General features: G+C 38.6%; 4 protein-coding genes across 5 annotated transcripts; 2 read left to right on the plus strand and 2 right to left on the minus strand.

Annotated features, from left to right (window-relative positions):
• Positions 1 to 961: 961 nt before the first annotated feature.
• Positions 962 to 8,543, plus strand: LOC111345037 (survival of motor neuron-related-splicing factor 30). The gene is made up of 10 exons (XM_022952289.2): positions 962 to 1,065; positions 1,200 to 1,265; positions 1,469 to 1,510; positions 1,998 to 2,074; positions 2,566 to 2,656; positions 3,654 to 3,754; positions 4,367 to 4,433; positions 4,658 to 4,720; positions 6,554 to 6,640; positions 7,579 to 8,543. The coding sequence occupies exons 1-10, from the start codon at positions 1,006 to 1,008 to the stop codon at positions 7,657 to 7,659; spliced, it is 735 nt and encodes a 244-aa protein (XP_022808024.2). The 5' UTR covers positions 962 to 1,005; the 3' UTR covers positions 7,660 to 8,543.
• Positions 8,544 to 9,003: 460 nt separating this feature from the next.
• LOC111345036 (cyclic GMP-AMP synthase-like receptor) lies at positions 9,004 to 11,473 on the plus strand. The gene has a single exon (XM_022952288.2). The coding sequence runs from the start codon at positions 9,056 to 9,058 to the stop codon at positions 10,898 to 10,900; it is 1,845 nt and encodes a 614-aa protein (XP_022808023.2). The 5' UTR covers positions 9,004 to 9,055; the 3' UTR covers positions 10,901 to 11,473.
• Positions 11,474 to 16,105: 4,632 nt separating this feature from the next.
• LOC111345038 (short-chain dehydrogenase/reductase family 16C member 6) lies at positions 16,106 to 20,553 on the minus strand. 2 transcript variants are annotated; one of them, XM_022952290.2, is made up of 6 exons: positions 20,360 to 20,553; positions 19,278 to 19,361; positions 18,819 to 19,057; positions 17,590 to 17,834; positions 17,304 to 17,429; positions 16,106 to 16,758 (listed from the first exon to the last, which is right to left on the minus strand). In XM_022952290.2, the coding sequence occupies exons 1-6, from the start codon at positions 20,484 to 20,486 to the stop codon at positions 16,665 to 16,667; spliced, it is 915 nt and encodes a 304-aa protein (XP_022808025.2). In that variant the 5' UTR covers positions 20,487 to 20,553; the 3' UTR covers positions 16,106 to 16,664. The 2 variants fall into 2 exon arrangements, with proteins under 2 accessions (XP_022808025.2, XP_088606700.1); XM_088750574.1 differs by lacking the exon at positions 19,278 to 19,361.
• A 300-nt stretch (positions 20,554 to 20,853) lies between these two features.
• LOC111345033 (uncharacterized) lies at positions 20,854 to 23,207 on the minus strand. The gene is made up of 3 exons (XM_088750579.1): positions 22,510 to 23,207; positions 21,900 to 22,108; positions 20,854 to 21,819 (listed from the first exon to the last, which is right to left on the minus strand). Exons 1-3 carry the CDS (start codon positions 22,596 to 22,598, stop codon positions 21,305 to 21,307), a joined length of 813 nt encoding a protein of 270 aa, XP_088606705.1. The 5' UTR covers positions 22,599 to 23,207; the 3' UTR covers positions 20,854 to 21,304.
• Positions 23,208 to 23,216: the final 9 nt, after the last annotated feature.

Genomic DNA, 23,216 nt, shown 5'->3' on the forward strand with positions numbered 1-23,216 from the left:
CAGCATGATAATCACCCCATCAGCAGAGGTAGCAGGTTTCGGGAAAAAGAATAAACCGGTTGAGCAGCCAAAACAAGAGACCACATTCTGGAAATCATCAAATCCAAGATGATCAAAATCTTGGGATGCCTCCTTTAATCTCATGAAATGTTCAATTTCCAAGCGATTACCTGAGGTAGAATATAGGCGTGTCTCGGGCGCCAGAAGGCGTCGTTTTTCTCCGTGAAGGTGGACCCTCCTCAGGGGACATTGTGACAGCCATAATGAGCATAACTGTAAGACGAGACGGGCGTAGTAATAGCGGTTGTAATACCAGTATCTTTATTTTAAACTCGATAAAATAATCCCAAGTAAAAAGAAAGCGTCCCAATCTATCTATTTACAAAATTAAACTAGTTAAAACTATCAATATCCTGTTTTACAAGACTGCCGAGTGAGAATCCGATGACACAAATACACAGTTAATTCGCTTTTTAAATTTACCTATTGCTCTGATTTCTCTGACTTTCTCAGGTAAAGATTTCCACAAAAACGCACCGCTGTGACTAAACTTCGTTTTAAGTAATTAATGTGCGGCCTTGGCATTAGCATCTTGCAAAAAGAGTCACGCAAATCACAGTTTGCGCTTCGCTCGTAAAATACTAGAAAACAGAAGAGAAACTGAGATAAAACTGCACCCAAAAGGGAAGGCGCGAACGGGACGTAAAGTTCCATGCACATATGCGAGGCGCCGCGCCGCCCATTATGAATTAAAAAACACTATAAAATATCTGTTTGAATATCCCGAGTTGGCTCCCTCATCCTATAAATAAAACATCAACTGGTATCTTGATGTCTGACATTTCCGTCAAAAACAAACTATAACACAACCTGGTGGGACGTGTCACTTCACGTGTTGGTGTTCGATTAAAGACCACGACAGCTTAGCAGCCGCTCACAATGTAGTTTTCTATCCGGGACATTGAAAGCTTAGGAACCGCGCGCTTAACTCTCAGTGAAACAAACATGGCGGATGCGAAAGAATTACAAGCGAATCTTACTGAATATCGTGCTCAGTTCAGACAGGCGAGTTTCTTTTTTATATTTGAAAGGAAGAAAAAGGAAAAAGATAGGTCCCTTGTAGCTTTATTGGAGTATTCTTTCGAAATTGTCTATAATAGAGAAGAAAAAAAATTGAAATCTTCGTCCTCTTGAACTAGGTCGAAGCAGCGCTGACTACGGATCCAGATAATGACGAACTCATCAAGTTAAAACAAGATTTACAGGTAGAATTTACTCTTTGAATGTTTTTATTTGATGGTACATTATCTCTTTCGCGTAAGGCCATCGAGTGTGTTTGCAATACGTCAACCCAAAAAAAGTTTCTTGGATCAAAACGCACACAAAACCAAACCATTGCAGAAAAGTTACCCTTTCCCTCCAATACGCATGGTTATTTTATTTTCTTGCTGTTTATTTTTTATATCAGGAGGTGATAAATCTTACATTAGATCTTCTGAAGGTGAACGAGGTAAGCTTTACGTTGTATATGTGTTCTTTTGTTATCTTTACTGTTAGTAAGAAGTGTTACAAAAAACTGTAGATATGAAGTTTACTGAACTTAAGATCGGCATTGAAATTATTAGACATTATTTATGTCGTAGTTATGATGAGACATTATTTATGTTGTAGTTTTAATTAAATTTCTGGTCAAAATGACAAGTTTGAGTTTTTTTTCCCTTGTTCAATCTGTATTACAACAATCTTCAAACTAACAAAAAAAAAACAAAAAACATGTCAGTGAGGTTGAATTGGTTGAAAAGCACATTGTATACTTTATTGATTTCCATATAAGGAAACTATCAGACCTCAAGAAATCCAGATTGAATCAGCTGATGATGAAATCAAAGTTTATTTGATCACAAATAATGAAATATGTAAGAGAGATTTTACATTTTTAGAGATTCATGTTAAACAAATTTAAGATCTTCTACATAGATGTTCTTCATTTCTATTAGAAAACTGTCATTCCCTCAGCTGCCTTGAAATGGAAAGTTGGACAAAAATGTCAAGCTGTGTGGAGTCAGGATGGAAGGTACGTTTGGAGGAACGACCATGTTTCCTACATTTTATACTTTTTCGAATGGGCTCCTTAACCCTTTACTTTTGTACATCAGTATGCATATTCTCCATACTGTTTTCTACACATTTCCTAAGGTGCTGGCAAGGAGAATTTGTGTGACAATCAAGAGCTTTTTCAATTGGTGATCATTTCCTTTATTCTCCTGACCTTAATGAGTGATTCAGAGGTGATACCGTTGGGAGATTTTAGATGCTAGTCACTCTTACAGCTCAAAGGGGTAATACTGAGGCACCAAATATTGGTTGCTAATAAACAAGGAATGGTACTACAGCCAGAGAGAGATGTAGGAGTGAATCTTAGGACCGATCCCTTGGATTCAGGCAGGTTGGGAACAGAGAAGCTGAATTTGCATCAACTTTGTTCCTTTTCTTTCTTTAGTTTGTGTGTTTGTGTTTTAGAGTTTGATCATAGTTAGGGCATAATGGTTATTTTCTTTTTTTCAGTTACTATGATGCAACTATTGATAGTATATCAGAAGACTTTACAACATGCACAGTTTCATTTGAAAAATATGGAAATACAGAAATTGTAAAGGTCAGTAGTGAGGAGTAAACCCTGGAACCCAGATCCCCTTAGCTCTTTCATTCCCAAGATCTTCTTTGTGATTCCCCTTACTGTCTGCTATACATTTCCTATAATGCAAGTTTAGAGAATTTGGTATTGGATCAGTTAATAATCCCCTAAATTGATATCTTTCTTTATTCTCATCACTTGTCTGCTTGACATTGTGTGGCCATTTTAAGGAGAAAATCTGCCTCGGTCCATCTTGGAAGTTGAAGGGTTAAGCCCAGATTTATTCTCAAAGTGCCACCAAGGTGAAAAGTGTTGTCCTGATTCTCTCCCTCTTCTAAAGTTGCACTGTATTTCAAGCCACTACAGTTGTACATGCTGGTCTTTGTGCTGAAGTAATTTTTTTTCTTTTATATATATTATATATACCTGACCTCTTCTCATTTAAAGTGTTGGCTGTTATCAGATTACTTGCAATGTACACTATCTACTTCAGTTTGCATTGTATTGAGAAACGTAGACAGAGGATGTTGGGTTAATTGCTCACTAGTGCAATTTTAGTTGGTGTATAACCCCAGAACATTAAGGGTTCTATTAAAAGGTCCTTTGTGCATATTGAAGCTAGATGCTGTTCTTCAGAGAAAATGAAAATTTGGAGCTTGGTTCTTGTTTGAAGACCAATGATTATTCAAACTAAATAGAGGTTTCTGGTGATCCTCAAAGCCCTAAACATGAAGTTAAATTCCAGTTGACATAATTGTAGGAAAGGAACAATTTTAAGAGAAAAAGATGGTTATAAGGATCTAGTGTCACTGTTGATTTCATGGTGGACTTTAATTTTTCCTTATTGTGATCTGTTGAAGTTATGAAAACACATGCATACTGTACATGTTCATGTAATGCATAAGAACAAAATATACCAGTGTAGGAAAGAGAAGGAAAAATTTTACTATAAAATATTCACAACCAAAGTCAAGAGAAATCAAACAGTGTTGAAACAGTGCACTTCAATTTAATACAGGTTTCATCACTAAGAGAAAAAGACCAAGCTGGTTCTTCTGCACCTAAAAGGGTGGCTGAAACCAGCATTGTGGCAGCGCCAAGCACATCAAAGAAATCCAGGTACTGTTGTTTATGAACATGTATGTGTAGCTTCTGTATCTCTTCATATCAGTTAAGGTGATACCGGAAGCGAACTCAGCCTTTTCAGGAGGATTTCCTTTTTTTTATATCTGAAAGATTTAAGTAGCTTATTTGCAAAATTTGACAATTGGAAAATATCCTAATTTCCTTAAGTGCAGATTAGGAGAATAAATTAAACAACCAGAGCTTCTTTAATTGGTGATCTATTTATCTATTGTGTATTTAGTGCCTAGTTTTAATGTCAATTTCTTGTGATTATTTTTACTTTCTACATAGCTTTACCAATTTTTGTAAACAGTGCCTTTGAATCTTGTAGAAAAGGTGCTATACAAATGGATTATTATTATTATTTATTATTGATAATTTCCTTTGTTCTCTTGACTGTAATGTGAGTTTCAGGGGGTGATGTTGTGGGGAGAATTTAGACACTGGTCACTGGAGATACTAATGTCATCTGCTCTGACTTGAAGCATTTTTATCGTCAACTTTCAAAGCTTATTAAATTTGTGTGATTCATGTTGAATTACAGAGTCTATTTTAATGATTTCAAGACATCTGTTTTATTAATTTATGTAATTTTTTTCTTGGCAGGGCTGATGAGGATGCTCTCCGTGAACAGAAAAAGAAGAAAATGATGAAAAAGAAACAAAGGGCCAAGGTGAGGTGTTGTAAAAGAAGAGAATTCAGAGATTTGGTCAAATCAAACTACAAAACCTTGTTCCAGCAAGACACCGAAATATTGCAGATCTAAAAAATTAAGAGCCTACAGAATTTTTGTTCTACGCGGTATTATATTCCTAAATGATTAGTCTGACAGTCAGTGTTAATCAACAGTCACTGTGATAACTGTAATATTGAATGGCTATGTTCATCTTATGTAAGGAACTTGAAGAACAAAGGGAAAAAGACAAGCAGAACTGGTTGGATTTCTTTAATAATTCAAAAGTAAGTCTGGGTGTGTATTTTATTATAATTTAAATTACGTTAAAATTGAAGAAGAGCTCCCCAAAATATCTCTCAGCCAACTGTCGTCCAACTGTTCACCGAGATTTTGAAATTTTGTGAGTCTGAAAAAATTTACTCGTGCTTATTTATTCCAAAGTGTGCTCAAAATCATGTGACTACCTATACTTATTGCTAAATCGAAGTAACTAAACTCTTCCAATTTCATCAGAACAAAATGTGTCGGTCAAATACTACACCTCAAGTTCACATAAATGAAGATCGATATGGTCAATAATGAGGTTTGCAATGCATTATTGGGCGATTAAGACACTTGCACTCGAAATTTACTTCTATTGCATGGTGTTTGTCAAAATTCATTTTGAGGTATTTGTGAAAGCTCAAACTTACCAAGATGACAGTCTATTTACTCGTTTCTGAACAGCCAACAGTTGGCCGACAGATATTTTGGGGAGCTGTTCTTCAATTTTACCTAAATTACTAGTGTTATCATCATAGTCAATTTTTCTTTTGCTGTAGTAGTATGTATACAGCAATTTTACTTACTCCTTGTTGTAAGAAAACCTGGATGAGGTTTTGCAAAGGTGTCATGGGAATGTGTGCTTGTATGGGTACATGATCATGAAAATAACTTTACCAAACTCTCGCTTGTGTAGTTGAGGGATGCAGTGGTCTGACGCTTTTTGGCGGGACCCCAAATCAAGGGTTCCAGATTCAAGCCATAGCCAAATTATTGTGTTCTATTGTTTGGCTCGACGCTAGACTCTCATCACAGACCGTCATCACACAAGTAGTCTAAATGGGTACAGGTGAACTCTCAGGGGGAGGGGGTGTTGCTTAACCTACATTGAGGCAGCTAGCTTCATGTTACAGAAACTGGGTATAAACAGGAGCCTTTATGGGTGGCTAGACCTGTAAGACGCACACTACACGTAACTGTAACCTCTGTCACATTAAATCGCCTCCCGGTTAGCTCAATGAGTAGAGTGCTGGACTGTTGTGTGGGAGGTCGAGAGTTCAAGCCCCACCCGGACCAACACTCAGGGTCTTAAAATAATTGAGTAGAATTTGCTGCCTTTCTATAACATCAAGAAATGGTTAGATATTCTAGTCTTCTCGGATAAGGACGAGTAGATGGAGGTCCCGTCTCCTGCAGGGCTGGGGTAGGAGACGTTAATTTCCCACACACGAGATTACTGTGTGATGGATGTCCTCCCTTGGGGTGGGTTGGGTGGGTTTATTAGAGGGCCATGTGTTAGAAAACTCTTTATTGGGTTAATCATGTATCTACCCTCTCGAAATAAATAACATTGTATTGTATTGTAGACTTGACCTGGGGAGGGTAGAGGGTTACAATCAGAAACAACACCTGTTGATACAATTTGTCCTCAGGCATAAGATGTCACCAAATATTACCACCTGACATTTAAAAAAAAAGAAACACCCTTCTCCCCTTGCTTTGTCAAAGTTAATTCTTCTTGTTCACCTAAATAATTATGGCAAAATATGTTTTCCAAGGGTAAAAACATTTATTTAATAACATTGAAAATGAGTAAAGGGCCAGGGGAATAGGATAAACTGGCTTGTGTACATGTAGCTTAGTTGTCTCAACAGTTTTTCTTTGCAGTTGTTGATCAATTGTTGTATGTTTTTAGAAATTGAGCTCATTAAATAGCAGTTTTAGAGGTTTATCTGTGTTATTCTGTTGTCATAACACACTGCATCATGTAGTAAGCATAGCATTGTCTTGTTTCTTTGTTTGTGGTGAGTAGACTTTTGTTTGGTTTTTTTGTTTTTGTTTTCTGCTTGATTTAGGGAGGTGGATCCAGCAAATCTGGAAAGAGTTTAAAGGGTGTGTCAAAAAAGAGCATTTTTGCCTCCCCAGAATCAATCCAGGGAAAGGTGAGGCAATCTACATATACTGTAATGTGCGGAGTCATGTCTTGGTAATGATTTTAATAACAATGATAATGACAATAGTTACACTGATAGTAATGGTAATGATTATGATAAAAGAAATGAGACTTATTATGACAAAACTGTTCACTCTAAAGACAATAGTATTGCTTATGATAATGATCAAGGTATTGGATAATGGATTATGATGATATTATAATGATTAAAGGAGCACTGTTGTCCAAAATGTAGTCCATGGACTTGGAACAATCTTGAAGAGCATAAAGACCTGATGTGAGAATGAAGCTAGTCACCAGATATTCTTAATGATTATGGGCGCACTGTTATCCAAAATGTAGTTTATGCACTTGGAACAATCTTGAAGAGCATAAAGATCTGATGTGAGAATGAAGCTAGTCACACCAGATATTCTTAATGATTAAAGGGGCACTGTTTTCCAAAATGTAGTTTATGCACTCGGAACAATCTTGAAGAGCATAAAGACCTGATTTGAGAAGAAGCTAGGCACACCAGATATTCTTAATGGTTAAAGGGGCACTGCTATCCAAAATGTAGTTTATGCACTTGAAACAATCTGGAAGAGCATAAAGACCTGATTTGAAAAGAAGCTAGGCACACCAGATATTCTTAATGATTAAAGGGGCATTGTTATTCAAAATGTAGTTTATGCACTTGGAACAATCTTGAAGAGCATAAAGACCTTATTTGAGGATGAAGCTAGTCACACCAGATATTCTTGGTAATGCATAACTGCCTGTCATGCTTGGAACTGCTTATGTACTAAAGAGATGGTCAAGCATCTTAGTTAGAGGACAGTGCTGCAACTAAATATCTTGGCATTTTTAGAAGCTGACACCAATAATAATTCTGATTATTTATTTGAGATGTGCAAAACACTGACATAGTTCTTCTTTCCTTTCTAGGTTGGTGTTGGAACTTGTGGAATCGGGGGACAACCCATGACGCAGTTCACACAACCAGACAAACTTGTTTACAAGAGATGATAATATCATAGGTGTCATGCTGTCACGCTGTCACAAACCAAAATCAGTGACTGTGTATACGACTGTAAAAACTCTATGAAAACTGTACAGACACATTTAAAGTTTACGCTACCTGTAGATGCATAATTAACCTTGTAATTTCGTAGGGTCGATGATCTATGAAAGTTTTAAAAAATAAAACTGAGATCAACAAAGATTAACTGTCTCAGCTCGCACAGCTGCTAAGAGAAATATAAACCGTTAGGTTATGGGAAGTCAGAGTGCATTCCCAACTGACATTTCCAGGGTTAAATAACTATTATGAGGATAGCTTTCGCTTTTCATTCCATGTTACCTTTGTACAAGCTAAACCACCTTTTAATGGCTCGATGGAAAACGCGGGGCCGGGGATGCGGGGTCACGGGGTGTGGAAGACATGGGGTCTAGTGGAAAAGGCGGAGTCTGGTGGAAAACGCAAGGTCTAAGTTGAAAACATGGGGCGCCACTTTTCGCCAAAATATGAATTTTCCTCGCTAGAAATGAGAAGTCGAAATTTTGTGAGCTTAAACTTCGATGAAAATCAACTCGCCGTCTCGGCCTGAAACGTGTTTTTCGTTCAAAACCTCGGTTTTTCATTTTTATGACGGAAATTCATAATTTGATGAAGAAAATGATACCCCGCGGTTTCAACCGGATCCCGTGTTTTCCATACTCTGGGACCTCGTACTCTGAGACCCCTGCCCCGCGTTTTCCATCTGACCCCTTTTGATTTTATTTGTTCCTTTTATTTTGTTTTTCAGGATAAATTCGTGTTCAATTAGACTGGTATCATTTTAAGCTTTGTAAATTAAAGTTTTGAATAGTAAATTCTCCACTGAAATAAATTACCTCGAGTTCGAGCCTTGGCCGGGGACATTGTGTTGTGTTCTCCGGGAAGACACTTTACTCTCACATTGCCTCTCTTACCCCATGAGGATTACATGGGTAGCGGCAAATTTAACGCCGGGGGTAACCCTGCGATGGTCTAGTATTCCATCCAGGGTGAGTAGAAGTACTCCCTGTCGCTTCATACGACGCAAACCGGATTTAAGCGCCGGCCCGATGGGCCACTTGGCTCGTAAACAGGCTTTACCTTTTTACCTACCATTGAAGGACAATTTCCGCTTGTTCAATTGTTTGTAGTTATTCCGAGAAAAAAAGGAGGACTTAAAGCCTCCCATTTCTGAGATTATCTCTCGCTATCTATCTTATCTCTGTTATATTCCAAGAAAAAAGGGATGTTTGAGTTGCACATGTTCGACTTCCGTCGTTTAGCGCAAGACAATAGATACCGGAAATATTGTAACGCGCGAAACCGCATACATCAGAATGTTAAAATTTCGAAGTTCTTGACGTCAGCGAAGACTATTTCGCTATCATGTCGTTCACTGCGGAGAAATTTGGAGAAAAAGCTAGGTTTCGAGACGAAAGCGAAGCCGAACTGATTCGAGAGAAACTCGAAATACTCGTAGCCAACATTCTAACCCAAGTGGAAAAGCGCGACAGCCGTTTTCGGAGTACATTGGTCAAAAGCGGAAGTGTTTACGAAGGGACGAAAGTTTGTAGGCCAGATGAGTTCGACTTCATGATCCGAGTGGATTCTCTCACGGACAAGCCATTTCTTTGTCCTTGCGACAAAGGTGATGGATATGTGAAGCTCTCCCTTAAAAGCTGTGATTGGGATAACTGCATAGATGCCGATGGCTTTTTCAGTCCAAATTTGCTATCCCGCTCCTTCAAGAGGCTTGTGAGTGAATCGCTTGACGATATCCAAGTACCTGAAGGTTTGGCCGTATACAGAACGAGACCATCGTTATCTAAAGCAACTTGGTGGCCTGTTTATGCAGATCTGCTCGGGAACAGTGGTAAAGAAAGCCAATCTGGTGCTATGTACTTTGAAAATCATGGCCCAGCTACGACATTTAATGTACAGTGGCGAGGAGGAAGTAGTTACAAGGATTTAAGGATAAGTGTTGATCTGACACTGTCCATAGATTACTCCATATCCAAACTGCTTGTTCCGTTGGCAGAAACCCCTTCCGCTGGAGCGAATGGCATTCTTCAGAGGTGCGGATTTCACGTCGTTCCCGCGGGCTTCGATAGTTGGCGCATTTCGTTTTCTATGGTCGAGAAAGAAGTTCTGGCCACTTCTCCTGACAGCTTCAAAGAGTGCTACCGAGTACTGAAAGTCGTGAGAGATGTTGTGTCTGAGAAACTTGGATGGGATGCATCCCTTGTTCCATCATACATGTTCAAGACGGTTCTCCTGTCTCAACTGTTCACGACGGGACATTGTTGGAAGAAGGAACTTCGTTCCCAATTGATTATCGACCTTTTGGAACTTGTTATGCAAGGCATAAAAGCGGAAGAGATTCAGAGTTGCTTCTTACCGAAGTATAACCTGCTATCTCCGTCCGATCACGAGAACAAGCTGCGACAGTGTGTCCTGGAGGAAATGCTTCGCTTGATGAGAGGGATGGAAATGGTCTTTTCCAAGAACCAGGCCAGGGAAAAAAGACAGCAGATAAGGGTCTTGGAAATGGTTGATGTCCTCGACTACATGATCTCGTGTATTCTCCATGGAAAGAATCCTTCTGTTGTTTGGAATAAAGTTTTTGTCAACATCGACAACGTCCCAAACTCCAGGAAGCATGGTTGGTTCATGAATGAGATTACCGACCTTAATTGCACAGAGCTTAGTGAGAAGGCATATCTCAAGTTAATTCAGATATGGTGTTTTACGGAAGAGTTTTTCAGGAAGTTATTAATCACACTCAAAGGGGAACTGAACTTGTTGGCTCATAAGTTTAAGATCTTGCTCTTTATGAAGAAAGATAACTTTGAGCGTCAACACAAGCGTCTAACAGAAAATGAAATTACTAAAACTTCCCTTCATCAATTTGCCTTTGATTGGATGGATGATTTTGTTGACTGTTACATCGAGGACGACAACTCAACTTTGCCAAGCCTTCATAAAGCAATCCGTCCTGAACTTACGTCATCAGGTTTCTTCCAGGGTGTTGCTGAAATGGCAACGAGAGAGGGCAGTGGCAGAGGCCTTGCTTTACTGAAACAGAAATTAAAGCAGTACCTATTCATGGTTCCCAAGGAGTACTTACTGGACGGTGCTGTTGACTATGTCAGCCACATAATTGTTCATGCTAAAGAAGTATTAAAACTTAAACTGGAGCACATCTCAATTCCAGAGTTGGATCTAGATTAAGCAGATTGAACGTCCATTGGCATCCTTGGTCACCAATTAGATTCACATTTGTTGAAATGCTTTGAATCGATTACTAAAAATCTTCTTTTGTTGTATATCGTTGGATACGGATATCAATATTGTACAATATCGGCGTAAAATAAAACGTTTCATCGTCCCCTTGTAGAGCTGATTGAAGCATTGCGCGGTACTCTGACGAGAGCAGCACTGTCTCAGTGTATTCTTATCAGCACAACAAATTGACCAATCATATTGCGACATTACTGCTAGTTGTTCCTGGTGAAACATGTTACCTACTAAAGAATATTTGAAGTATACTTACAAGGCAAAAATATGTTTACAAAGTGAAAAAAAAAAAGTTTAAACCTAAGTGAACTTTATGGATGTATAAATTTCATTTCAAACGAACTTGCCCAAGTCTTACTGCTGTGTGATTTTCCTTTGATGGGGGAATGTTTTATTATATATTTTTCTCTCTTTACTGTGTTTACGGAATCTCCCTTACAGTGTGTCAGCATGAGATTATCTCAGTTGTAAATATTCGTGTGAATTATAAGAATTTAATTGACTTCACTTAACTTGACTTGTTTTTGAGCATATGTTGTTTGAAATATGCCCCCACTCGGCAAGTGCATCAATTATGTTCTTAAACGGAAAGTTCTTGACGGTAGGGAAAGAAATATTTAAAAGGTAAAAAACCAAACTTTTAAACCTCAGTGAATTTTAAGGATATTGAATATTCATTTGAAACAACAACTCTAAGTCTTAGAGCCGTGTGATTTTCCTTTGATGGAGGAATGTCTCAATGTATACTTTCTCTCTTTACCCGCGTATTTACGGAATCTCCCTTACAGTGTGTCAGCATTAGATTATCTCAGTTGTAAATATTCGTGTGAATTATAAGAATTTATTTGCTTCAATTAACTTGACTTGTTTTCGAGCATATGTTTAAAATATGCCTCTCTTCCCTCCCCCCCTCCCTCCCCCTCCCTCCCCCCTTCCCTCCCTCCTTCCTCCCCCTCCTTCCCCCCTTCCCTCCCCCTCCCTCCCCCCTCCCTCCCTCCTACCCTTACGGGTGTAGTCTGCGGAACAAGCTTAATTTTGGCGAGCAAGTGCTCAATATTCTCTTAGTGAAAATCAGAACAGCCATCTTTGCCTTTTACGTCAATTATAGTCTATGATACAATTAGGGAAGTCAAAATTGTGCCGCTTCGATAAGCACAAATTCGATGGCCCATTAGTGTTGCAAACATGCTGAGACCAGTTTCGATACGACACCCTCAAGGGATGGCCAAATTATCACGGAAACACAAATTCCTCGATCATGCATCGACTGCTCAGGAACAAAGCATCGCACGAAAAAATTCCTATGTAATCCATGCGTGACAGCTTCTAGACAGCTTCATTGGAGTCCACCAGATTCCGCAAAACGGTAGAAAAATCATCTAAAACCGAAAAATCGCAAAAAAAAAAAATCGATCAAAATCGAAAACTGTCTAAATCGTGTATGCAAAACTGTCTAAATCGATAAATTTTCTCATCCAAGTTATCAAAACCTCAGTCGATCCGATAGAGTGGTGACAAGAGCAGCATATAGAGGTTTCACGGCTGTTCGAGATCATTAGAGGCGCATAATTGCCGCTCAGACCTCGGAATGATACCAAATCCAAAAATCATTAATACTTTGGACAAATACAAATCTAAAAAATAGCCAAAACCGCAAAACTGAAAATCCTAATGTCCCCCTCCTTAAATAGATTCCATGTTTTCTTGCATCTGTTCAGAAACAGACCACAGATGGTACTTGACCTATGAACCAAAAAATGACACTCTCGGCCAGCGCATCAATTATGTTCTTACCACAGTTCGCTGAAATGACACTGTAACATGAATCTATGCATTTTAGGTAATAAAAAGCATGAAGTGCATCAATGATTTTCTTGTATTTGCTAAAGAGGCACGCGGCGACATGAATCTATCCATTTTAGGTAATATTAGAGCATTTTAGGTAATAAAAGGAAAAATAAGAAGGAAGTTAACGTTGCACATGATGACGTCATCTATACGTCTTCCTCCTGGAACCGATTAAAATGCCCTCCCTCCCCCCCCATGCAAAAGTCAGTTAATATACTTTACTAGGGAGCTGTGTGACCCCAGTCGCTCAGAGGTTCAGTGACGTTCTGTTGAAAACGCGTCCTTACGCAAAGGGCAAGAGCTCTTATCATGTCCGCAATTTTAGAAAATTTCGAGGCGAAAGCCAAGTTTCAAGACGAAAGCGAAGCCGAATTGATAAGAGAGAGACTCGAAACACTAATCACCAACATCATGGAAGATGTAGGAAAGCGTGATCCAAGATTTCTGAACACATTGGTCAAAAGCGGAAGTGTCTACGAAGAAACGAAAGTTTGCAAGCCGAATGAATTCGACTTCATGGTTAAGATAACCCCTCTTACAGACAAACCAATAACCTTGAAGAACTCCCGTGTGAAGGGTGACGGCTACGTGCAGCTATTTCTTGACGATGATCGGTGGAAAGACTTCAGCGATGAAAATGAAGGCTCCTTCAGCCCACACTTACTTTCCCGTCACTTCAAAAAACTCATCATGGAATCAATAAGTAAAGTAGAAACTCCTGAAGGATTGAGCATCTACAGAGCTCCCCAGGAAGAGTCAGAGGGACGTTTGTGGCTGATGTATCGTGGAATACTATGCGACAGTGGAGAGGAAAATTCATCTGGCGTCACATACTCCGAAACGCATGGACCATCGACGACCCTTGATATTCACTGGACAGGGGGTACAGCGTATAACAACTTGAAAGTGAATGTCGATTTGACACCAGCTCTGGACTTTCCCATATCCAAGCTTCCTGTTCCGCATCTAACTGATCTACGCCCCGAAGTACAGCAAAAGGTAGACGGGATACTACACTGAAGACTGGATTCCATGCCGTTCCTGCCGGGTTGAATGAGTGGCGCATCTCGTTTTCTGTGGCTGAAAGAGAAATTCTGGTGACGTCTCCAGAAGGTTTCAAAGCATGTTACAAAGTCCTGAAAGTCTTACGAGATCATGTGTCTATGAAGCTGGGATTGAGGGACTCCTTGATACCATCGTATATGTTTAAGACTGTTCTCTTGTCCCAGTTGTTCACCAAAGATGACCACGCCTGGGAAGAGGAGTTCCGATCTCAAACGATCACCGGTGTTTTAGAGCTTATTTTGCAAGGTATAAAGGAGGAAAAGCTTCCAAATTTCTTCATGCCCTCATCTCTACTACTATCCAAAGCACACGAGAACAAATTGCGGCAATATCTCGTAGAAGACATGCTGTTCAAAGTGAAGGGCTCCAGCTTCGCCCACGCACTGATGGAAGTTGAAGAAAAAAACCAACAGGTACAGATTTTACAACTAATTGAGTTGTTGGAGTACATTTTCTCGTGCCTTAAAGCTGGAAAGAATCCAACTGATGTTTGGAAAATGATGTTTTCCAACATCGACAGTGTTCCTGGACATCCCACCTCTTCAGTTCAATTCGACGTCAGTTGGATCGACATTCTAGACGTGACCGTTACAGAACTTCGCCCTGCCGCCTACAGGAATTTAAAGAAGATATACGACATTGGGGAAGGTTTTAGATCCCTTTTCCTTGGCAGTCTTCAAGGTGAGGCTAAACAATTGGCTCAAAAGTTCATAGACTTCGTCTTATGGAAGAAAAATAAATTTGAGGCTGAGCACCCACACCTTTGTAAAGAGGAAGTCCGACAAGTGGGCATCAGTGAATTTGTAAGCGACTGGATTTTAGTCCACATCGTTGAAAAATACGTGAATAAAGACAATACGTTTTTGTCAAGTACACACAAAATAATTCCACCTGAATTCTGTCTGCCAGATGACAGTCCTTTTCGTGAAATTGCGAATATAGCAATGGAAAAAGGCAGCAAAGAAGGCATGGCTCATTTCGAGAAAGTTCTCAAAGAGTACTTATCACAGATTCCCGACATCATTATAATGATGGTCGCTGTAGATTTCACAAGGACATCGTTTTTACACGCAAAGGAAGCGCTGAAACTCAAACTTGATCACATCACTATTCCAGGGCAAAGGCCTATCTCCTGTGCAGAGCTAGATTTGGACTGAGCTTTTGTAATTAAAATATCTATTTCCTCGGCCGGCAAGGGGCAAGGTAATCCTGACGTAAATCCGAGTGTTCTCATTGGTTCTTGCTTGGTCCCTATTTTCGCTTATGGGCTGTTATCTATTATCAGAAAACCGAAAATGCAGTTAGTCGGCCGACTAAACTCTATAATTTACGCAATTTTGTAATTTTTTAATCGTAATTTTCTAATTACGGCCCAGATATTTGCAACTAACAATTTACAATGCTTTGTTTCATTACATGTGACTTTGGTTATTGTCGTTAAGCTATACACAAGTATTTATCCATCCAGGCGTGAAGATGCAAGAAAATTATTGAATAATTATTCTGCAGATACACGATAAAATGTAGTTGGCCACCATAAAAAGTGCTTACTAGATAAATGTTTCAGGAACAGTTTATGGTATTAATAAGGAGACCTCCAAAGAAAAGCTGAACTGAGCTTGAGGAGAAGCTCACTACTCAAATAGATGTAAAATATTTGGAAAAACTATGGCAAGTAAGATCTGATTGATTGATGAGTGTTTACTGTTTGATTGATTGATTAATGATTGACTTATGACTAATTGACTGTTTGATTGATTGATTGATTGATGACTGATTAATTTTGTTATATCAACTAAGTTGAAATTGTAAATTGGTCACCGTAAAGAGTTAAGAAGCAGACGTTTCAAGCATTAGCCCTTCATCAGAACGAATCTTTAATAAAATCTTTTATAACGAGACCTTCAAAGAAAAGCTGAACTGAGCTCAAGGAAGCCTATTACTCAAATAGATGTAAAATATTTGGAAACACTGTGGCAAGTAATTAAGATTGATTTGATCAATTAATGATTGACTGTTTGCTTGATTGATTGATTGATGATTGATTGACTGATGATTGACTGATAACTGATTGACTGTTTGATTGATTGACTGATGATTGACTGATGACTGATTGACCATTTGATTGAGCAACTTTATGATTGACTAATTTAATGATGATTTGATTGATTTACATATTTGTTTTGTACAAAAAAGCGAAAGGAGCCAGTGATTTTCACGAGTGCAAATTTCTCCATGCTTTTATTTCTACTTAAAGAATACTGCACCATATACCCAGTGTTTAAGTGTATAATAAAATAAATCTGTGGCTGTATATTTTTTGCTGAAATGCAAACTCGCTATAAATTGGTTAGTTAAAAAAATCACAAGGTGTCAGTTGAGTTTTCTAGGTACTGACAAGGAGAATAAATTTTTAAAAATCCAGTGTTTCTTAAATTGGTGATTATTTCCTTTATTCTCGTGACCTTTGTATTTGGTTGAAGGGTGTTATTGTGAGGAGAAATTATTTGTCACTGAATTCAAAGCTTCAATATCCCCAGCCCCCAGGCAATTCTGGGGGCATATGAACTTTTCAAGACCGTGTGTTTCTTTCAAATACCTATCCCCTGGTCAAACTCCCCCACCCAGGCAGGGTATAAATTCACCTCTGTCCATGGCTAACAGTCAATGCCTGTGGGTTGCCCAGGGTGGGGTGGGGATGTTAAAACTTTGAATTGATTGGCACATTAGAAGTCAGTCACTCTTTGTGGTTAATAGCCTGTTCGCAGGCTATATGGTTAATAGGTTACTCCGACTTCTTTTCATCTCTAGGAATGTGTTCATAGACTCCAACTTGAAGGAAGTCACTCAAAATGAGTAAAGCTTTAAATGGTAGAATCCTGTAACAACAACCACAAAAAAAAAAATCAAATTAACATCATGAAGTGGCTCTTGTAGCAAACACTTGTAGATACATAAATAAAACTGTTAAAGAGAGGAAGAAAATGTCAGAACAAAAATAATTGAGTATGAAAAAAAAATCTGACAAGAAAGGAAGAATCTAATGAAAGTATACTTTTGTCCAAATGTTTACCTCACATTAACATGACTGACAGTACAGTCCCTGAGTTATGAGTGTAAAAACTGAATATCTTTCACAATTGACATTCAAGCTGCCAAGTTGGGACTTTTTGGCAAGAGCAAGTATTGAATCGAGGTGGGCCCATTGGCCATCAAAATTTGGCATCCATCCAAGAGCAGTTGAGGATGTCCCCTAGAATTTCCTACCTCAAGCAATATATGTCATTCCTTTCATAAACAATCAGTGAACATACAGCTTATTTTCCAGCAATTGCTCTTAGAATACAACCTATCTACAGTTGACATCTATAGATGCAAGGATAGTGTGACAGCTAAAAAGATAAAGGATATTGGTGGCACTAACCCAGTCAAAAAGAAGTGTAAAGCAAGAGTGCGGGGAATTAAGAGAATTTCCTCATCTCTAAGAGTGGCTGCCACAACCTCTTTGGCCACATAGTCTGGCTCAAGGACTGGGTACAGTGATGGAAATCTACAGAACAAAACAAAAAATAATTACCAGAGTACACCGATACACAATTGGCTCAGGCCTTTCAATTTTTTTCCAAGAGCATTCTAGGCAGAAAATTATCCAGTCTCTGAACAAGTTAGGAACACCATTACAGTCCAGATGAATAGTTCACAGTTCTTACCGAGCCTTTGGATACCACACTAATCCAGTGTTTACTGTGTATGGTTGAACACAAGTCACTTTAATGCCAGTTTTTCCCATTTCACGCAGCTCTAAGACTAACGACTGACTGAAACCTGTGGCACCAAATTTTGACGCATTGTAGTCAGTCAAGTTGGCTGAAGCAAAACTGCCTGCTATGGAGGTTATGTTGACAATATGGCCCTTGTTCTTCTCCAGCATATCTGGAAGGAATGCACGCACAGTCTGCAGCAACAAAAAGTTAAAACTATTGATTTTCCATTCTTGCTTCGACGCCTAAGAGTGACCAGCATCTAATTTCTCCTTACAAAATTATACCACCCCAAATTTTACATAAAGGTCATTAAAATAAACAAAATATTAGCTCTTGATTGTAAAACAAAAATTCTCCCTGCTAGCACCTTTAAGGACATGTATGGAGAACAGTACTGAGATATTATTTTATGCAACTGATGTTGGGATATAAAAGATTTATAAAAAAAATTACATTTAAGGCAGAGATGCCATGTCAGCAAGTTGGTGACGACTTAAAATCAAACTTTTAAACACATGCTTATTATAGATCCAATTAAGTTTAAGTTTAGTTTAAGTTCAAGTTTAGTTTAAGTTTTATTGATTCGCCACAGGAATGGCAGGAGAAAGGAACAGAACTTTCATTCCAATTGACACCTAACCCCTTTTTTTACCCACCCATCCCACCCCGGGGAGGACATCCATCACACAGTAATCTCATGTGTGGGAAATTAACGTCTCCTACCCCAACCCTGCAGGAGACGGGACCTCCATTTATCGTCCCTATCCAAGAAGACTAGAAAGTCTAACCATTTGCAGATATTATTACAAAGGCAGCACTTTCTTCTCAGTTAATTAAAGACCCTGAGTGTTGGTCTGGCTGGATTTGAACTCACTACCTCCCGTACAACAGTCTGGCGCTCTATCAATTGAGCTAACCGGGAGGCAATTAATAAAATTTTTCCCTTCTATTTAGCAAACATGTCCTTTTAAAAAAGGCAGAGATGCCATGTCAGCAAGCTGGTGACAGACTTTAAATCAAACTTTGAAACACATGCTTACTATGGATCTGATTCATAAAATTTTTCCCTTCTATTTCATTAGTAAACATGTCCCTTAAAAAAGTTTAGTCCCAATTCTAGATAACACACTCAAGATGATAACATTCTGGGAGAACTAAGAGAGTTCAAACCTTACCCAGAAGTGTGCCAAAGTGTTGATCCTCATGGTTCTTTCAATCTCAACATCTTTAAGATTCAACAGTTTCTTTCCAGACAAGATCCCAGCATTGTTTACCAATATGTCCACCTCACCAACTTCACGCTGTACCTTTGCAGCAACACGATAGACTTCCTCTCTATTGCTGCAATCACAAATGTAGGTGTGAGCCACCCTACCAAGGGCACGGACTTGAGCAGCAGTCTCTTCATTCGAATCTACACAAAAATAATAGTTCAAATCAAGACAAGATTTTTTCGATCATTATTAACTAAACTTGACAATCCTCTCTGACAAGATTTTGTTACAATATACTGATCATCTTTTAGCCTGTAAACCAGTTTACAGAGATGCCCTGGTCTCCTGGTTTTAATTATTCAGAGCATACACTGTTCCCTACCCAGGGGTACCGTGTGATCTTCCTCTTCTATCATTTACCTTTGTTTATGTCCCACAGGACAAGTTTTGCACCATGAGCAGCAAATTCAAGAGAAAGTAATCTGCCAATCCCACCACCAGCACCTCGAGAGAAAATTGGCAAAGTAAAAGACGTGTAAATACACAGCTTATATTTCAATGGGTAGAAGCTGGCCCCTATTTTTTTTTAAAGTCCCAGAAATATAATTAGTGCAAAGTTAAATTTCCAAAAGTAAATCTATGCAACGGCAACGCAGGTCTTGGCTCAAAAACTGGTCATTCTGTTTTGTCTGCTGATATTTTATTGTTTTAAGTTCAAAAGTATAAATATCTAAATCATGTCGGAATGTAAAGAACAGCTTTCCAAGACCATTTGTAACAAGGACTCAAAAATTTTGATAAATTCTACATAAGTGAAGTTTATCAGCAGTGTTTAATAGCTGTACGTTCAAATTTAAATAAATTATAAATTATAAATTATGTTCAAAAGATACAAGACGCCTATCAAATAATAAGAAAACATTGACGAAGGTACATTAGCAAAGGGGACATTTATTGTTTGGATATAAAAAGTGAACACTTTGCGATGTTAAGTGAACTGAGATCTGAAATTTTCTTCCTTCAAAATCATTACAGGAATAACAGATTATCGAACACTTTTAGCATTTAATATAATCGTATGAAAATCAGACTTACAAATTATTTTATCTTAAATTAATCAATGATCTTACAGCAGCAGTAAGCAGGAAAAAAACTTTATTGCTTTTGGTGGTCAGTGGTTTGGTTTTCTGGAAGATCGAGATAGAGAATACCTCAAATGCTCGTGTAAAACATCGAAAAAACACGCAAAGGTAAACTAACACGCAATTTGTGCACCCTCCATCCTTCATTCTGATATAATTATATTCCATCATTCTGATCAGTAAGAAGGCAAAAAAAAACATTTACATTACTTCTGAGGGTCGCTGGATCAGTATTCTAATAAATTTAATTGGAGAATACCTCAAATGGACGTGTAAAACGTCGATAAAAAAACATTCAAAGTTGAATTGCTCACCAAACTTCGAGCTACGCCTTTAACAATGCTGCAAGCTGTGCCTCACCTGTGATCAACACCGTTTGATCTTCGATGTCTTTTTTTGGTGGAGGGACAATTCGACGAAACGCTGCTTCCAGCCAATAGAAAAGAACTTTAAAGTACACCACGAAGATCTCGAAAATCAGCCACATCGTCGCAGGGAAAGAAACGGTTGAACAGCTTGCGAGCGACTAAGCGATCCAAAAGCAAAAGCAACAGGGATTATCACGTGATTATGTGACGCAAAGCCGAGGGAATGAGAAGAATGTCTTTGTCACACATGAACCGTTTGAGTTTTCTTTTCATTCTAAAACTGGTCTTAATACCTCGATTTTGCACGGATTATCATCTGCTTACTTTTCTTTTCTATATTTGTCTTCGTTCTACGAATGCACTTTTTGGAGGCGCACGGTGGGGTCCCTAAACTTTTCGGATTGAACTGGCAATTACTCGCCTTTAGGCTCGGACTCGTCTGAGAGATTATCAGAACAATATTTACCTCAAAAAAGAATTCTTAAATAGGGGCAAGTAGAGAAAGATTATTTTATTATTTCATTATCAAGCAAGTACGAGAACTCTCCAATTATAACTGTTTCTTTACAAGTAACGTTGACTGATAAAGTAAACAAAAGAAATTAGTTGTTAGTATAAGACTAAGAAAATATCATAATTAAGAAGTATAAATGTAAGATTATGACGTTAAAAAACTCAAACAGAAAATAAATTTGAATCTTATCCATTTCAAAGTGAAACATTCTCATTTATAAGACTTCCCAAATTCATATCTCAGGCTTTTTAATGAAAGAAAGAAGAAGTTCTAACTATTCAGAGCTAGCCTCCGTTATGTAGATATTTATCGTAAAATTCCGTTCTTCTTTAGGGCGTGGCCTTTTCCAACGGGACAGGCACACATGATATTGTTCGTTGTGTAAAGCTAAGCCTTCTTGATCATTCAATTTAACGGAGAAGTTTAGTTCTGTCTACTCCAGAACACTCCAAATGGATGTCCATATGCGGTAAACGCATTGTAAGCTTCTCTGCTCCGCTGCATCCTGACCTGAGTATGCGCAATTTGACTGGCATGAAATCCTGGACTTTGAAACGGCGTCATATAGGTGTGAGCATACGCGACAGGGTTGTTTTGTGGAATGTTCATGAATGTTAAATGCATGGTTGAATTTCCGTTATAGGGTAGATTTGGAGCCGGAAAGTATCTGGGTGCCGCTTGAAAATGTTCGTGATGTGGCAAATAGTTAGGAGGGTAGCCAGTGCATTGCGCTTGGGCAGGAAATGGGCTCTGCGGCTGTTTGGAAGAACTGTTCTTCATCGGACTTGCAATGCGTATACTTCTTGAAGCAGCCGGACCACAAGGAGCCATGAGAGGGTTTTTGATGTCAGGCCGCACAGAGATGACTGGAGAAGAATGTTGTAACGTCACGTAAGTGTTTACACTGTGCGCTGGTTGATGTAGCTTTTTTACCGTCCCTAGAGATCGTGACACAACAAAAATATCAAGAGGTTACTATTATTATCTCATGTCTAGGGCAAGGAAATATTTAACTTACCTATTGTTAGCTCCTGGCTAACGACCGTGACTGCAGCGGCCGATGTTACATTTTCGTGCTTTCCGGTGAAGTCTTCTTTCCTCATTTTAAGACACGAAATATCCTTCTCAATATTTTCCCGGGTTTCAATTGCATCATCAGTCCCACAGGCTGAGGCGCATGATAAGGACTGCATTCCGTCTTCAACAGATTCCGTCATCTGTTCTTTCCTTTTCAAAAAGTACATGCAGAATATTTATCATCACAAACTTTGAAATATATGACAAAATGTTGTGGGTCAGTAAGTGAAGATCTCAGATTCTCCGGCGCACATTTCAATGGAATCAAGTCCAGTTTCTAGAGGGCATGTGCACTACTTTAAACTGAGCTAAAAACTGAGTCACAGGTGAAGAGAAAGGATACATTCTGATCACCATTTGGGATCAAATTCCTTTTAAGGAATCAAACAGCTTACAATTATTTTATATACTTTTTAGGTTAACATCCAAAGTTTCAATCATTCCTTTGTCAGTTAAAGCTAAATCTCAGTAGAAAAACCCAATCATGCAAATATTACATAATTAAAACAGTTTACAAATCAATAAATGTATACATCCTATGGTGTACAAACCTTTCTTTCTCTTTGATTTTTCTATTTAAGCTGTACCGTTTGAGTGACTTGGATCGTTTTGAACTTTCTTCCAAAATCTTCAAATTCATGGTTCTCTTAATCTATGATAACGCCCTTAGTACTGACTTGAGCGAAATGAAATTCTCTTAAATCAGGGTTAAAAAACGACAATTCCAACCCCAACATTCAATGTCTACTGCTCACGGATACTTTCATCTGCAAGTATGATTTGCAGCTTTTCTCAGTTCGTTAAATACAGTTTTGTCTGTGTCGTTACGTTCTACAGCGCGCGCCCGCGTTCAAAACTGCGTTGTACGCCAGAATGCTCTTTGCGCTATTTGTAGTGACATGGAATTGAAACACAAAAACAGCCTGTTATAGACCTATTCCCATTCCCACGTTTAATTCGGTAAAGGGATTAAAAGAATGGTTCCAATTTGCAAGATTGTAACATGATTGGTCATAAAGCCATACACGAGGTATTTCAAAGAGTTTTAGTGCCCTTTTTCGTCTTTAGATGACGAGAAATCGAGAACATTACAGATGCGATGCTTGGATGATAATCAAGGAGAACACTTGAAAAGAAATCGTTATATCTTCGGGGTTATAGCAGAATTTATTGATCCATTTTGAACAGAAATCGACTTCGTCTGTTTTATCTAAGTCATCCTGACTATGTGGATTACGTGTAATTCTATCCCCACCCT

Source organism: Stylophora pistillata, chromosome 2 (genome assembly GCF_964205215.1).
Source record: "Stylophora pistillata chromosome 2, jaStyPist1.2, whole genome shotgun sequence".
Taxonomy (NCBI): domain Eukaryota; kingdom Metazoa; phylum Cnidaria; class Anthozoa; order Scleractinia; family Pocilloporidae; genus Stylophora; species Stylophora pistillata.

Bases quoted from the DNA above. Each gene is read 5' to 3' on its own strand.
- LOC111345033 (XM_088750579.1), bottom strand. From the start codon at position 22,598: ATGAATTTGAAGATTTTGGAAGAAAGTTCAAAACGATCCAAGTCACTC. The intron at 22,109-22,509 runs GTTTGTACACCA...CTTTTTGAAAAG, and splicing joins AAAATCAAAGAGAAAGAAAG to GAAAGAACAGATGACGGAAT. The intron at 21,820-21,899 runs GTAAGTTAAATA...CACGATCTCTAG, and splicing joins TAGCCAGGAGCTAACAATAG to GGACGGTAAAAAAGCTACAT.
- LOC111345038 (XM_022952290.2), bottom strand. From the start codon at position 20,486: ATGTGGCTGATTTTCGAGATCTTCGTGGTGTACTTTAAAGTTCTTTTC. The intron at 19,362-20,359 runs GTGAGGCACAGC...TTTTCTCTCGAG, and splicing joins TCAAACGGTGTTGATCACAG to GTGCTGGTGGTGGGATTGGC. The intron at 19,058-19,277 runs GTAAATGATAGA...ATTTTTGTGTAG, and splicing joins CCTGTGGGACATAAACAAAG to ATTCGAATGAAGAGACTGCT.
- LOC111345036 (XM_022952288.2), top strand. From the start codon at position 9,056: ATGTCGTTCACTGCGGAGAAATTTGGAGAAAAAGCTAGGTTTCGAGAC.
- LOC111345037 (XM_022952289.2), top strand. From the start codon at position 1,006: ATGGCGGATGCGAAAGAATTACAAGCGAATCTTACTGAATATCGTGCT. The intron at 2,075-2,565 runs GTACGTTTGGAG...TCTTTTTTTCAG, and splicing joins GTGTGGAGTCAGGATGGAAG to TTACTATGATGCAACTATTG. The intron at 4,721-6,553 runs GTAAGTCTGGGT...TGCTTGATTTAG, and splicing joins ATTTCTTTAATAATTCAAAA to GGAGGTGGATCCAGCAAATC.